Source organism: Ictalurus punctatus, chromosome 13 (genome assembly GCF_001660625.3).
Source record: "Ictalurus punctatus breed USDA103 chromosome 13, Coco_2.0, whole genome shotgun sequence".
Classification (NCBI taxonomy): domain Eukaryota; kingdom Metazoa; phylum Chordata; class Actinopteri; order Siluriformes; family Ictaluridae; genus Ictalurus; species Ictalurus punctatus.
The window spans coordinates 17970365-17987500 of NC_030428.2; the positions used below are offsets into that span (position 1 = coordinate 17970365).

The window sequence follows — 17136 nt, forward strand, 5'->3', positions numbered from 1 at the left end:
GTGGAGTATTCCTGTTTTAGTCGCATTATCGACGTGCATTACAGACATGTACGCACATTAATCACACTATTAACGTCGTGTGGGAGTTTTCACCACATTTTGTGACAGGACATACACACACACACACACACACACGACAGTGCTCAACCGTTTCACGGCAAACAAGAGAGCACGGCTGTGTTCGAAACCGCATACTTACTTCCTATATTGTAGGAGAAATACATGTATTTCGGCTACTATATATTAGGTAAGTATGTGGTTTGGGACGCAGTCCACGGCTTCAAGCAGTCGTCTATTTGCACGTATAGCATGACAAATAATTAACTGCACTTGAAGCTTCCGTAAAATTAAAAACAAAATAAAAACACCCAAAACTGTATATAGTACCATAACGAAGATGAACTGTATGTTGAAATTCTGGAGGAATGTCGGACGGCGTGGCGTGGGAACGTAATGATGTGTGCCATTAATCGATCTCTGTTCTATAACATGTAAAACAGCAACATGAAAGGAATATTGTAAAAGTGACTCATGTAAACACCTTAATCAGAATATTGTCTTATTCAGAATAAGGTCAATGATTAGATTATTGCTGTCCATGTAAACGTAGTCTGTGAGACCTCATGATATACAGTGGCTTTGGATAGTAATCAGACTCTTTCACTTTTTGCAGACTTGGAGTACATAGACTCTTTATTTTTTGCTGTTAATCTACACATAATTATCCATAATGGGGGGGGGGGGGGGGGGGGGGGTAGAAATTTTTTTTTTTGCAAATGTATTTTAAAAACAAAACCAAAACAAAACAAAAAAACACTCTAAGTAAGCTAAGTGCTCAGACCCTTGGCAAGGCACTCCTGATTGAGCTCAGGTGCATTGTGTTTGTTTTGATTTGATCTTGAGATGTCTCTAGAACTTGACTGGAGTCCACCTGTGGCAAATTCAATTGATTGGATGTAATTTAGAAAGGCACACAACGTGCACTTACATATAGAGAACGCCTTGAAGAAAACCTGCTCCGGAGTGTAGATGGAGAGAAGGTTCACTTTTCAGCATGACAGCAAGCCAAAACATACATCCCAGATCATGCTGAAGTCTTTGAGGGGCCCAGCTAAAGCCCAGACTTGAACCCCACAGAACATTTGTTGACATATGCCCTCCATCCAATCAGATTGAGCTTCAGAGGATTTACCAGGAAGAATGAGAGAAACTGCCTAAATCCAGGTGTTTCGCAGCTTGTAGAGACTTACCCAAGAAGGCTTGAAGCTGTGATTGCTGCCAAAGATACTTATACAAAGTACTGAATAGCAGGTCTTAATAATTATCTACATAATATATTTCAGTTTTTGATTAAATAAATTTGCTTTTCACTTTGTCATTATGGATTATTGTGTATAGATAAAAGGCCAAAAAAGTAAAAAGCATTTGCACAACCATTGAGAGTTGACTAGTTTAAATCCCAATGCCACAGTGCCTGGGCATCCAAGGGAGCAAAATTGGCCATACTATCAATCACATCAACCCTAACCAATGGACATCGGAGAGTTCATGTATCCAGAAGGGGGTAGACAGCGCCTTCCTCAAAGTACGTTAGGCTGCCCTTTGATTCAGCATGAGCGAAGATTGTAGGATGATGGCTGATTTCACATATCTTGAATAGAGCAGTGTGGCAGGCGACCAAATTGGGGAGGAAATGGAGAAGGGTTCTGAATATTTTCCAAAAGCCACTGTAATGCATTGCTCAAGCCTAATAGTTTCATTGTTGAGGTATTGAGCAATATTAGATTTTACCAGCACTGCTTGAAACCCACTTGAAACCCACTCTGAAATCTATAAATGTCTACATGGATATGTTCATATTTCCTTCAGAGGAACAAAACAAAGAACTATTAAAAATGAGTTTTTTTTTTGTTTGTTTTTAAAAAAGAGTAGCATACTTAAGACTTAAATGATTTTCATGTAAATGGACCGTCAAGGCTCATTCATGCATCATGTGCAAGTAATCTATACAAGTCTTTGGAGACCCTCAGATAATATTCAGATATTTGTGCAAGTGTGTCGAGAAGCAAAGTTATTACATTGCACTTTGGCCAGGCAAGTCAAAATTGTACCCAAGTTGAGGCTAAGTCCATTTCTGGGTCCTCCTCATCACTAGCTTCTCATTATTCTCTACATTCTTGAAAATTCTCACCCACCCTTCTTATCCTTCTCCACATGACCTGTCCACACTGACCTTGTCTTTCCATCCCTTCAACATTCTACTCTTCAGGGGAAAAAAATGCCCCTCCATCACTTACTGTAGATTTCTTTGCATTCTGCTAGACATAATCTCTTCTCAAGTCCCTCAAACTAATTGCAACCCTATCACCTAGGATTCATCAAATTCCGTTTCTTCCAGACACCACCTTCTCTCAGGTCACCTCAGCTATGCTGTTTGAAACTATTCCTTTATTTTCCATCACTGGCTCCTTTGCTGCTTGATACAGTCTCTTGTCTGATAGCATCCTGTGATTTTGCATGGAGTTGGATTGAGGTTCAGTGAGTGGCCACACCATGTAGTAACTGTACAGCATCAAGATAAGCTCATGTGCTCTTTTATTAAAGTGATCTCAATGCACAAAAGTTAAACAAACTATTTACAGCCCCAGGTGAAGATGAAATGGCAGTTTCTCAGTTTGGCTTTTCACAAAGCTGATCTCCAACCAGTTTCAATAATGTGTTTTCTAACAGTGCTGAACCTAGTCTGCTGGCTGCAAAACGAGATAGGCCTAGTTATACCATATATAAAATTGGTCTAATGCATAGCTTGGAAACAATAATCACAGTAGTTAGAGTATACTGCTGGTAAGGTTGAATGTTCAAATGTACCATGGGTCACCATGCACTCTAAACACAAGTATAATAACAATAAAAATGGCCTTCTTTGTTTAACTAAAAGTTTTATTTCTGCAGATAATATAATCAACAATTGGATTAGCTGATCAAAGCAAGTATTTTTATCATTACAAATGTGTCTCCCATTCAGTTAAATTGCAGTAAAATGGTTATCTTCCTCAGACCACTCATTCATTCGCAGTTCTATATTAATTTAGCTGATTTTCCATTGACAATCTTATATGAAATATCACTCGGCACAACCACCATGAAATGCCAGTAAAAACCTGGCATTTCAACATGGCAACAAAGTGAAGAGCGAGAAGATTTCAAACCACAATCAGAAAATGAATACACAATTTGACATCACAAAATTTTAAACTATGTATTAACTTTTTTCTTTTTAAAAAATGAAAAATAAAATAAAAAAAGACCATATGTGAAACTCTTTCATCCTAGCTTTCTAGATTTTTCCTTTACTCTTCTTCACAAAACAGGCATAAATAAATAAACCTAGCAGTCTCATCTCAGATTTCATAACTTTTTTATTTAGGTACCAATCAGTTATGTTGTTTTATCTTCACTGGTTTAGGACAGGAGCACACATGCACAAGTTAGGCTAAAGCCATCTAAAACAGACTTGTGTAATTATCGGGACAAGAGGGGACCACATTCTTATCACCTATAGACACCAAACATGTTTTTGTTCACGTTTTAAACTTCAGCTTAAACACAGCTAATATGTAACTCTTTGGGGATTCGACCATCATCACAATCCACGATGACTTTCAACCCAAGTATGTTCACTTAAGCTCAAAAACTTTATCTAAATCTAAACTCCAGATTGTCAGACAAACAGTCTGATAACAAAGAGGCAGTTCTCAGATGCTTTCATGCACCGTAATCCTTTCAAAAATGAGAGTGCTGGTGAGAAATCTAAGCAGCGCCCTGTCTTTATGAACACATCCTGACATTTTCTAGACATTTAAACATAACATCCACAGCACCACAATGTCACATGCCTTCCACACTGAAATGTATTTCAAGTCCAGGGCTAGACTTGATCTGTGTCTAGAGAATGTACCCACAAGTTTCGTAAGAAGCAAGAAGGCATTTACAGTACATAGCAAGAGCTGCAAGTATGCTTAATACAAGACGTGGCATAGAGGTTTTTAATCTTAGAAGTACTTTCTCTATTCAAGATACAACAACAGCATAACTGTCAATTTGCAAATATATAAGCTATCCTCAATATATCTATGTGATCTATCTATCTTTCTATCATATATATATATATATATATATATATATATATATATAAAATCTATTTCAGTAAATGTATATAACATTTGGTAGGGTTTTGAAACATTTAAGGTACATTCAGTTACCCTGTGATACTTTAAACAGAAAATAATATTTAAATATATCTAAAGTTTAAAAAACAATGCTTAACGCACTCGTGCACACACGTATAGAGAACTCTTGCTTTAGACTAGAAGTTGTATATAAAATAGGATTTTTAGAATATATTTTATTTCCTTAACTGAGATAAGCAGCTCTGAGAATTCCACTGAACACATCCTCAGCAGAGGTGGCAGCACTGGAGCAAAGTATAGAGTCAGGATGAGGGTCAGGAAGGCTGTATATAAACACAGGGGTCTATAAAGTGGTAAATCAACAATATACCAGCACCATTCTGCAATCATTACTGTACAACTTAACTTATGATACCTATGATAAGTTTTTGAGCTGCTTTCCAGCCTGAATATTCTTCTTTTTTCCAAGGCTACAAGGGTATAATTACAACTAGCTGCCAATCAGCATCATGCTAGACACTCAGATATTCAAAGTGCACTGAAATTTTGGTTAAACTATTCCTTTACTGACCTTCCACATTAGATCAGAGGTTTGATTTCCATGGAGCTTTCCTGAAACTAAAGCACTTCCCAAACACTCCCTGGGCCAATGAGTAAGCAGTTTTAATTATCTTCCAATGGATAGCACCCCTGCATCACAAAAATATACATTTCAACTCATGTACTCACTAGCAAAAACATCTAATATTAATGATTAAATTACTTGTATATACAGTGATGTTCAAAAGTCTGAGACCATATTGAAAATCATATTGGAAAAAAGTTTTAGAATTTTGAATATTTAAAAAATAATAATAAATAAATAAATAAATAAATAAATGTGCAACATGTTGCACAATTTCTAGGTCACTATTTAAATGTAAGCAAATTTGTGATATTGACTATGTTAACTCCTTTGTACAAAATGTGAGATTTACAGTGAGTGTTATGCCTTCCATTGGAGCACGTATCGAGATGACACGCTGTTGGATTTGAATCTAAAATAGATCATAAGGATTTGCAGAAACGTGTAGAGTCTATGCCAGCTCGATTGCACACTGTCATTAAAGACAAACGGGGACATAACAAATACTAAAACTCTGACTTTCAAGTAAATATTTCTAAGCGTCTACTTTTCACTCACACTGTTGCTGATAATATCATTTGTGATGAAAAGCTAAGCTGAAAAAGAATGCCAAACAGATGCATTTTCACTAGTGGTCTCAGATTTTTGGACCCCACTGTATGTGCATTTATAATGCTCAAAACTGAATTTTCAAAACACTGTGTTGGAATAAAATCATGTCAGAACCATGTCCATTGCAAAGAAACACATACGAGTTTAAAGAAAAAAAAAGAAAAGAAAAAAACCTTCACAACTGATATAAAAAGCAAACAGTTTAAATTAAAGCAGTCAAATTTTCCTTTCAATATCAAAACAAAACAGTGCAAAACAGACATTTTAAAAATATGAAAGAAACTGATAAATGTTCCATACATACTGCTCCTTAGGATGCTACCTTAGGTTGAGAGCAGATTTGTACTCTCATTTTGAATCCAGAACCTCCCACAGCATGACTGGGTTTTCACACTTGTGAACCGCCCTCCAGTGCTCCAGAACATCCTGCTTGCTGTTCAAAACCTCACTGCACAGGATGCAATTAAAGCGTGACCCTGCTCTAAAGGTCACGCTTGTGACCAAACCCTCGGAGACGTACTCGTCTTTAGCTTCTTTCTTCAGTTCGTGTTCTTCGTCTTGACTTTCTATAACCCCTTGGTGGTGGGCATGCAGGTGGCACTCAAGCTTGGAGAACGAGAAGAACTCTTCATCACAACTTCCGCAACGTACCAAGTTGCGCCTCTCATTGAGTTGCCTCCAATAGTGGGCTGCGTGCTTAACCAGTTCATTCTCAGCCTCGCGTCCCTCATGCACGACCCCCTCTTTTAGATGGACTTGAACTTCCTCGCCATGCACATACAACAAGTGTAGCTTCATGTCAGCAAAAGTGGGCGTGATTGCCTGGCAGCGGCCACACTTTATTTGCAACTCCACAGGATCCACGCGCTGTTCTGAAGCCTGGTCCTCAGAGTCCACAAAACTGAAAGGTACAAAAAAACAAAAACAAAAGAAAAGTACAAAATGCATTTTGTTAAACAAGTGACCAAATGAAATTGAGCATCAGCAATGTAACTATTTTGCGAAGGAACTTTAGAATTGCACTATGTCTCATTCATTAATCAGTGCGTTTCATTCATTCCTCTTCAGTAAATGCTTTGTCCTCGTCAGGGTCAGGGTCGCATTAGCTCTAGAGCCTATCCCAGGAAGTGACGGTGAGGTGGGAATTGCCCGGGATGGAACTCCATTGCAGGCCACACACTTGCTCAGTAGTTCACAATTAAGCATTATTTGGTGTAGCCTATATACACTGTATAGCCAAATGTTTGTGGACACGACTATCACAACCATGTGTGGGCATTACCCAATCTGATGATACAAAGCTGGAAGCATACTATTATACAGACTGACTTTCTACGGCATAGCATTACAATTTACCTTCACTGGAACCAAGAGGCCCAAACATGTTCCAGCATGACAATGCACAAAGTGAGGTCCATGAAGACATGGTTTGCCAAGGTTAGTGTAGAAGAACTCGATTGGCCTGCACAGAGAACTGACCCCAACTATACAGAACACCTTGAACTGGAACACTGACTGCACCCCAGGTCTCCTCGACATCAGTGCCTGACCTCACTAATGCTCTTGTGCCTGAATGAGCAGAAATCCCCACAGCCACGCTCCAAAATATATTGGAAAGCCTTCCCAGAAGACTGGAGTTTAATAAAACAGCAAAGGGGGACTAAATCTGGAATGGGAAGTTCAAAAAGGACATATGGATTTAAGGGGCAGGTGTCCACAAACTTTTGGCCATATAGTATATCTACCATGTTTTTGTGAGGCAGGAAATGTAAGAGAAAATCTGATAAATTAATAAATTAAAATATCAGGCCTAGGAAATAATCATGTTTCTATAAACTGCTTCTAGATATTCTTACCCTTCTATGGGTGTATTCTCCTCATGTTGACGGATGGATGGCTCCACAGTAAGGATGACCCTGTGCACTTCTCGGAGGTGGCTGAAGTACACACCGACATACCCAAACACCTTCTCACAAAATTCACAGCGGAGGCTCTTCCTGGGCCTCCCCTCTGAATGGTGAAGCTTCATGTGTGTGCTTAGGCTACCTGAGTGAGCATAGGCTTTCCTACACACCGGACATCCATACGGTCTCAGGTTACCATGGCTGTTCATGTGACTCTGTAAGTGATGCTTGAACTGAAAACACCTACTGCAGGTTGTACATCGGTGGAGTGCACGGCTACCTACATATGCAAACCTTCCACAATTTCCAGTTTCAGCCATAGATTGCTGCCCTGGTGCTGGTATAGACACTAAGCCTGGCTGGACAGCACTAAGTGTTTTTCCTGACATCTCCTGCCCCATGACAAGTTTCTGGTCAATGTTCTTAGAGCTTGAAAGAGAAGCTAGTGGTACAAGTTGAGGAACAGTGGTTTCCATGACTAGAATAGGCTTTGGGCGAATGCTGCGATACTTTTTCGAAATGTCCACAACCTTGACCTGTGAAGAAGACGACTGGGTGCCAGATGGTGGTTTTTCTGGTATTCTCCTGGAGAAAAATGACAAAGATCTCTTCTTCTTTGCCTCAAAGGACAGAATGTCCTCCATGGTTTTCCTTTTCCTCCCTCGCCTCTTGCCTGTGGGTTTCTTGCAGTGGGTGCTATTTGCACTCCTGGTTCTGCTGTCTGTGACCATGCCTTTGATGTCCAGAGAGCTTTTTGGCCTATTTTTGGCCTGATTCGATGAGACTTTCACTGGGGACTGGGTGTTGGCAAGACCTGTAGATGGTAAGAGGGAATTCTTCACCTTGGCGTATGGCAGAATGGGGAGTTTGCCCTTGGGGGGAGAGGGGATTATCTGGACAGCTTTGCTGAAGATGGTGGGGGAGAGAACAGTAATAGCATTTCCTGCAGAGGTACCTTCTGTTTTTATGGTTTTGCTGTTACTGACAGGAGCAACAAGTGCAGTGGCAGAGGCTCTAGTGGAGTAGCTGAAGTTGTTTAGAGAATCAACGCTTCTTTTCACTGCTTGATCTGACTGTGACCCTGTGCAAAGGACAGCATTGTCTGGCAGCAAGATTTCAGATGAAGCAGCAGAGCCCATCCCGACAATCTGTTCAGATGATGATTCTAGGGTCTCAGGTGAACTGGAAACACCCACGTTTGTTTTGACTGTAGACTTTGCCAGTGGAAGCTTGACCAACTTGGTTGAGTTCTGCATCTTACTACTAGTTTTCTCAGAAGCTCTCTGGCTTCTTATTGACTGATATCTAGGAATGGGCAGTTTTAAATTCTTTTGGACTTGACTTTGTGGTGATGTCTGAGGCAAAGCCACCAATGAGAAAGTACCCTCCTGCCCAGCTACCTGCATGAGTGCATAGTTCTGTGCAGGTACTAAGATGGATTTAGGACTGACAGCTGTAGAAGCCTCTGGAAGGGTAGAGGGTGGATGGCTGGATATCACCGCAGAGGATGAACCCAATGTTGGAGCTTTAGGTGCAATGGTACGGAACTGAATAGCTTTTGCCTGTGCAATAGGACGGCCATCATCTGTCAAGAGAACAAGGTTTCCATCAAATCATGGTCATGCATGAATTGACTACATTTTGGTTACTCTTGGCTAAGTATTATGCTAAAAAGTGTTTATGGCTACTTTATTCTTTACTAAAGGCTTTTTATTTATTTGTATGGTTGTGTTGACTCTCAATAAGCTGTATGAAGTGTCAAAGTCTGAACGTATTTCTGTGAAGCTATGCAGAGCTCAAGTTTTTGGGATTTACACCTGGAAGAGGTTGGTTTGGCAGCTACTTTTGACAGTACATGCACCCTTGGAACCTTCCCCTTTTCATATGCTATGAGATACTTGAACTTTATTTGGACCACTGATTCCAGCTCATCTGTGACTCATGCCAGAAGTGCAACGAGAAGAAAAGTCTATGTGGAGGTTGATGTTGGCGCTCCGTAGTAAGCAGGAGGTTTCACACAAAGAGGGAGAGATTGATTGGGTAAAAAGATGACACAGCATTACTTAATAGAAAACAGAATGAGAAAAGTAATTTGATTGCTACAGGTTTAAGTGATTATGATATAACTTGCAATATATGTAAAACACATTAAGCTCTAATGTGACTGAGTTCAAAACTGATGTACATTATTTTTAACCAAGTTTATTGAGTGACTGAACACTTACCTGGTAAGGATACCCACAACACACAGTTAAAAATGTTATTTGTTAAAAGTGGTCGTTTGCATACTGCAGCGTTCTGAGATACCAGCACTGCAAAGACCAATACTGTGTTAACCACGTAACAGATGATATGTCGTGTAGGCCTAGTACTAATGTTGCAGTAAAAGCTGACATGAACAGTAACTTGTCTTGGATTAAAGCTCTTCTGAACTTAAAACCTGAAGGGGCATTAGCTTAGATAAAGGGGAAGATGTATGTATTTTAGTCACAACCAGATATACAATGAGACAGTCCAGCTACACAGATTAACAGATGAGAGGTGAGGAGTTCAAAGGTGACGGTCTGTTGTTTATGTTAGTGGAGGAGTTATGGTCAGGCTGTGTGTGTGTGCTCATGTGCCTCAGCCATGCGTAAAAAAGAATGTGCTGAGAAGGCCAATTGATGGTCAATGGGTCAGGAGGAGAGCTTTACCAACTGCCCGACCCTCAGAGCTTGCTACCACTTGTATAACTATTCTTTTACTTGTGTATAACACTGGACATAATTCCCCTTAATACATTTGTTTCTTATTTAGGCCTCTTCAAATTATTCAGGTCCCTTTTCCCTTGTACATTGCCTCTACATTTCTAGCATTTTACTTCACCAAAAGCACTGAACATTTAATGGCGCACTTATATAGCGCTTTTATCCAAAGCGCTTTACACTGCGTCACATTCACCCATTCACACACACACACACCAATGGTAGCAGAGCTGTCATGCAAGGCGCTAACTTGCAATCGGGAGCAACTTGGGGTTCAGTGTCTTGCCCAAGGACACTTCGGCATGTGGAGTCATGTGGGCCGGGAATCGAACCGCCAACCCTACGATTAGTGGACAACCCGCACTACAACCTGATTACCACCCCATTTCAACAGAGTTCTCTTTTGAACATTTCAAAGTTGCAAAGAGCAACATTTCAAAGCTAATATATTATTCATACTGTTCCTACTCATACCATTGTTTACATACTGACTTGTGTGAGAACACATGAATAAGGTTTATAATCTTCATACTCACTGTGTATGGTTGATTTTAAGGGGCTAGTCCGCTGCTCCTGGGTTTTCATGGCTGCCATTGTCACTATAAAAGTAAATACAACACAGCTCATTATTTTCTACCCAATTATAGTGATACCTTGAGTGACAATAGTTAGGTGTGTCTATATTTAATATAGTTTACTTTCAGTCTCTTGATGTTTCTCCCTCACTCACTATCAAAAGCAGAGGACATTCCAGATGTCATAAGGGTAAAGATTAGCATGTGCTCAAAGGTAGAAAAACAAAAGCAGGGCGAGGACAGGGAAAGGGGGAAACAAGGGGGGGGGGGGGGGGGGGGGGTCTGATCTGGGATGGTAAAATGTGTGTGTTCTGGCCTATAGGTGAGGGTCTTCATCTGTAGCTGTGCGATAACAGCTTTGGAGTGTGTGTGTGTGTGTGTGTGTGTGTGTGTGTGTGTATGAGCCTGGGAGGTAGTATGTTAAGCTGGGGTAGTCCAGTGCCTGCAGATCTGGGGGGAGATGAACGCAGGCGATATGCACTAGATAACAGAGGTAGACACACAATGCATCTGGCTGGAGAGTCTATTTCATGGGGTGAAGTGAGTATAAAGACACCCGGTACTTTTCCTTTATACAGTGACGTACTTTTAGTCATTCTTCAAAAAAAAAAAAAAATGGTCACAGTATAACCACACATGTTTTATGTTCACCTTACAACTACATGGATAAACTTGCATTAATTTATTCTTCATAATACATATTTTTCTCTGCATATCATAATGCAGTGGAACTGTGTGATTATTGTGTGTGAGCTGTTTCATCTTACAGTGGTACAATGACTTAGGGAGAAAATAAGATCAGTCATCAAACCTGTCCACAATGCACAAACACACACAAAATCTGTAGTACATTTACATGCAAGAACACACCACACTCATACACACAACCATTCAGTCATAGTATTTAAAAAAACAACAAATTAACACATGAGAAACAATAGTAGACTCTGCCAGTGTAGCAGTTCTCTCTCTCTCTCACACACTCACACACAGTCTGAGTCATTAGCTGTCACCTGAGCCAATCAATGTAAAAGGAAAAATCTATTCCAATTTTGAAACTACAGGCTTGCCTCGGCATGCAGGATGTGAACTAATCAATAAGTAAATCTCAGTGCATCTGAAAGGGAAGATTAATAATGGAAAAATATCACTATGCTGCAAATTCAGTGTGCTTCAGTGTACTTCACTGCCAGTGCTATATATCTGAATGTTACACTCAGTATGGCCAGTACTGTGATGCACTGGTATTCTGTCCTTTCCTGTTCACACTACTTTCCAAATCACAATCCACATCACTACACCACACTGTAGAATTATTACTGCACATAGTGAAAACACAGAATTCAGACAGCAGGCTGCTTGTGAATATGTGTCGGAGATGGCCACATAGTCTAAGAGATAATGACGTACAGAGAGCTTCTTCCTCTAGGCTGTGATTATTTTCGAAGGTTTCTGGAGAGAAGAGCCTTGTTTCCTCAATCAGACCAAACAGGATGCTATAAATCTAAAGTGTTAAACTCTGACCTATGGAATGCAGTCGTCAAGAGTGATTTGGCAAATGCCACCTGCCTGGTGTAGCACAGGACAGGAAGTGAATGCAGCTGTCCAAGTAACGATCTCACAGTATAGTATGATGATGTCACAAGTACTTCCAGGTCAGCAGTGAGCTTTGACCTTCTCAGATCCCTTATGGAGCGTCGGCTCCATAAGGAATGGTTCAATCCAGATGGTTCGATCCAGTACCAGGAGTAAATGACTTCCTTTTAAAGTAAATATGAAAAGGAAAGAAAGAGATAATATACAGGTGCATCTCAAATTTTAATATAGTCGAATTTTTTTTTTTTTCATAATTTAATTCAAAAAGTGGAATTTTCATAAATTCTAGATTCATTACACAAAGTGAAATATTTCAAGCCTTTTTTGATTTAATCTTGATGATTAAGGCTTACAGCTCATGGAAATAAAAAAATCCAGTATCTCAAAATATTAGAATAAAGAATTTATAATACAGGAATGTTGACCTGAAAAGTATGATAATTTATGCACTCAATACTTGGTCTGGGCTTTAATCCTTTATCATGAATTACTGAATCAATGTGGCGTGGCATGGAGATAATCAGCCTGTGGCACTGCTGAGGTGTTCTGGAAGCCCAGGTTGCTCTGATAGCGGCCTTCAGCTCGTCTGTATTGTTGGGTCTGGTGTCTCTCAGATTCTCTATGGGGTTCAGGTCAGGTGAGTCGGCTGGCCAATCAAGCACAGTAATACCATGCTCAGAAAACCAGTTACTAGTAGTATTGGCACTGTGGGCAGGTGCCAAGTCCTACTGGAAAAGGAAATCAGCACCTTCATAAAGCTTGTCACCAGATGAAAGCATGAAGTGCTCTAAAATCTCCTGGTAGACGCTGCATCGACTTTTGACTCGAGAAAACACACTGGACCAATACCAGCAGAGGACATGGCACCCCAAATCATCACTGACTGTGGAAACTTCACACTGGACTTCAAGTAACTTGGATTCTGTTCCTCTCCACTCTTCCTCCAGACTCTGGGACCTTGATTTCCAAATGAACTGAAAAATTTCCTTTATCTGAAAATTGATTGTAGTTGTGTGTATTGAACCAGACTGAGAGATTAAAGGCTCAGGAAACCTTCGCAGGTATTTTGAGCTGATTATCTGATTAGAGCTCTTCACAGATCAACATTTCCGTATTATAAATTTTTTATTCAAATGTTCTGAGATACTGGATTTTTGATTTCCATGAGCTGTAATCCATAATCAAGATTAAAACAAAAAAAAGCCTTGAAATTTTTCACTTTATATGTAATGAATCTAGAACATAAACACTTTTTGAATTAGATTACAAAAGAATATGAACTTTTCCACAATATTCAATATTTTTTAGATGCACTTGTAATTTGTTTACACTACAGCAGTGTCACCAACCCTGTTCCTGGAGATCTACCTTCCTGAATACATTAGCTCCAACCATAATTATGCCCATCTGACCATCTAATCATTGCATTACAAAGTTCTTTATCAACTAAAACAGGTGTGTTCAATTTTGGATGGAGGTGAAACCTGCAGGATTGTAGATCTCAAGGAAGAGGGTTGGTGACCATTGCTCTATAGCTTATTAATTATATGTGAATTTGTACTGGCCATGTTTTTAACCCCATTTACTCCCAAATTGATCATTCCTAAATCCCACACATCAGCATGAATGCACCCAACTTTCCCGTACACACAAGCCTACAGATGCCCAGGTCTGTCAAGTGTTGCTCTAATTGACAACAGAGAGAAAAATACCATCCTTTCCACCTAGTGAGCATGGCCAATTATGCTATGTTGGACCCCTGGTCATGGATGGCCATGGTATTGTTGGGATTCAAACTCACAATCTCTGTTGAGTTTTTGCTGTCACTCAGGACTTGTGAAAAATATTCTGAAATGGAACATTTGTACTGCAATAGCCTAAATCCTCCGCATAAAAATAATTGCTATTTAGTATAAAAGTTTAATCGTATAAGGGTGCACTGTATCCTCCCAAATTTACAAGAAAACCAGCATTGATGTAACTTACACTGGGGGCATGTCCCTACCTTTTTCTAATATGTCTGGTTTTGTTTAAATATTTAATAAAATTCTCAGTGACAAAAACTGATCCAGAAACACTTTAGAAAAATATCTGTTTATCTCTATTCACAGTGAGGGTAGTATCTGTAAGAAAATGGCTCTTCTAAGACAATACTCACGCATCCAGATGGCTTCTAATTGACAAGGCATGTGTGAGTTCACTTCCTGCTTTTCATGTTAGTTTCACACAGTGATATGGTCACAATCCAGCCATTTTCTCTACCGCTTATCATATACAGGGTCACGGGGGAGCCTGGAGCCCATCCCAGGGAACTCGGAGTACGAGGCAGGAGACATCCTGGATGGGGTGCCAATCTACTGCAGGGCACAACCGCATACACACTCACACAACCATTCACACACTACAGACAATTTAGAGATGCCAATCAGTCTACAACGCTGATGTCTTTGGACTGGGTACCCAGATGAAAGCCCTGAATCACAGGGAGAAAATGCAAACTCTACGTTCACAGGGTGGAGGCGGAATCCAAACCTCCAATCCAGGAGATGCAAGGCAAGCATGCTAACTACTACGACCTTGTGCATATGGTCACAATATTATACCAAATTTATTTACATTAAACTACACCCTTAATAGTGTGGCATATGTGAATATGCACAGTGTGAGGTGTTATACTGGCTGTAGCAGTAATTTAAATGGGCTATTTCATCACCCTGCTTTCCCACCTTTTAGTTTACTTTCTTTTTTCTTCTAACCACCACCAACGTTGGCGATGTCAACCATAACAACAAAAAAAAAAAAAATGCAAAAGTTTTCCCAAAGCCTTAATCATCCCATTATTCCCATAGAATTTTAGAAAGCTCCTGGGTAAAATGGAAGCATCTTTTTAGTGGGATGTGTTTGTTTGAAAAGCGTTTTTATTTGTCTATCAAAGTTATGCCCTTTGAAACCAGCAACATTAACATGCTTAATATAATTAATCACGGCAATGTTTCTGTTCCTGTGAGCAAAAATTGGTCTTGATAAATTCACATTATGTGTAACACCTCATTGGTAAGTTTTGAGTGAGAAAGCACATGGAGCCATGATTCACTCGAACCATTCGTTCATTTCATACATTTAGTCATCAATTGTCCAATTTAATATTCAGTGGGCGTCTAAGTCATTTTAAAATTCTCACAGATGACTTCACATTATTTCTCCTGTTTTTCTTCCGTACACTAACCACATTTCAAGTGCGTGTGTAATCATGTGGTACAACAACTACAGTCATTGGTCCTGGTAAATAAGTGGAAACAGGGTGCTTTGTTTTAAGTGCAACTTTTATCTCCTTCCTATGAGCAATTCAGTTTTGTAGCAGATAACCAAAATAATAATAATAATAAAGCATTTTATAATTCATGCTCTGTGGACAGAATACAGGAGAAATATGCTTATATTTCAGTACTGAAAGTGAATTGGGTTCGATTAAAAATGGTGTTTGAATTCTTTAGAATGTGCAGGGTAATCAAAAAGAAGTTTAATTATGAATATAAAAATGATCATATCTGCTGCTCTGTGTATATTAAATACACATGTTGTGACCAGAGGGAGTGTGTGTGTGAATCACCTTCCTGAACCTTTAAGTGACCTTTCACAGTGCTATGTGACATTTGTGTTTGTTAAGTGGGTCACTCCACAGTGAGCACTGGTGTGGTGCGACATCTACCCTCTCCCTTCTCTCTTCATCTCAACTTCTCTGCCTGAACTGTTGCACTGCTTTTTCATTTCATATGCACATTTTAATGTTACAGAGAATATCAGATGCGACATCAAAGCATACGCAGATACCTCTGTACGGTCCTTATTCAGGACAGAGGACTTCAGGGAGTTAATTGCAAAGTCGAGATGCTTAAAAAAAATTCCTCTAGAGAAACCGTGTGAGTACGAGTACTGCATGATTTCAGCCGCTGACGACTACTCACACTAACAGAAGCCAAAGGTTCGCGTTATTCAGGCCAAATGTGGCAGATTAAATCACAGAGATGAGAAATACTCTAATTTATTCACTCGCACATTTATCCACTCACAGGTTTCAAATAAAATGTCTAAAACAGGAAATCGAGAATTCCAAGAATGCTTCTAAAACACTTCTAACAATAACAGCAAAAGTATTGAAATTAATGAGTGTATTGAGCTTGGTGTGTTATTAAACATATGGTGCGGATGTGCAGACTTGAGTAAAATAATCCAACATCAATACTCATTTCTAACTAAACTAAACATGAATTTCATTTATAATCTCTCAACCTTTCCCATCTGCTTACCTTTAGAGAGAGAGAGAGAGAGAGAGAGAGAGAGAGAGAGAGAAGAGAGAGAGAGAGAGAGGGAGAGAGAGACAGAAAAGAGAGATAGAGGGAGAGAGAAAAGAGAGGGGGGGACAACAAAGGCAAAGGTAGAGAGTAAGACAGTGACAGAGATACAGAGGGAGAGCTAAAGAAAGAGAGATAGAGAGAGAGAGAGAGAGAGAGAGAGAGAGAGAGAGAGTAGGAAAAAAACAACAAAGACAAAAGGTAGAGAGTAAGACAGAGACAGAGGTACAGAGAGAGAGCCAGAGAAAGAGAGTGACAGACACACAGAAAGAGTGTGAGAGTGTCAGAGAAGCAGACAGACAGACAGGGACAGAATGAGACCGAGATAGAGTGAGAGAGAAATGGATAGTGAGAGGGACAAGGACATGGAGAGTGAGACAGAGATGGCTTGTGAGAGAATGTGTGTTTGTATGTGTGAGAGTGAGACAGAGAGAGGGAGGTGCTTCTCTAATTCCTTCCTCTGCAGGTTTGTTTAGCTAACACAGAAGTGATGGTGCACCGCTCTACTCTGCAGCGTTGCTTGCATAAACATGATCTG

At 39.8% G+C, this 17136-nt stretch overlaps 1 protein-coding gene across 3 annotated transcripts in view; it reads right to left on the reverse strand.

Moving 5' to 3' along the window:
- Window positions 1–3401: 3401 nt before the first annotated feature.
- Window positions 3402–17136, reverse strand: part of znf438 (zinc finger protein 438) — a 54689-nt gene continuing 40954 nt past the window's right edge. For all 3 annotated transcript variants that reach the window (XM_017483127.3, XM_053685055.1, XM_053685054.1), the window contains 3 exons: window positions 10612–10674; window positions 7284–8916; window positions 3402–6328 (listed from right to left, as the gene is read on the reverse strand). In XM_017483127.3, the coding sequence (XP_017338616.1) occupies window positions 5776–6328; window positions 7284–8916; window positions 10612–10669 (2244 nt within the window). In that variant the 5' untranslated portion in view covers window positions 10670–10674 and the 3' untranslated portion in view covers window positions 3402–5775. The remainder of the gene's footprint in view (window positions 6329–7283; window positions 8917–10611; window positions 10675–17136) is intronic.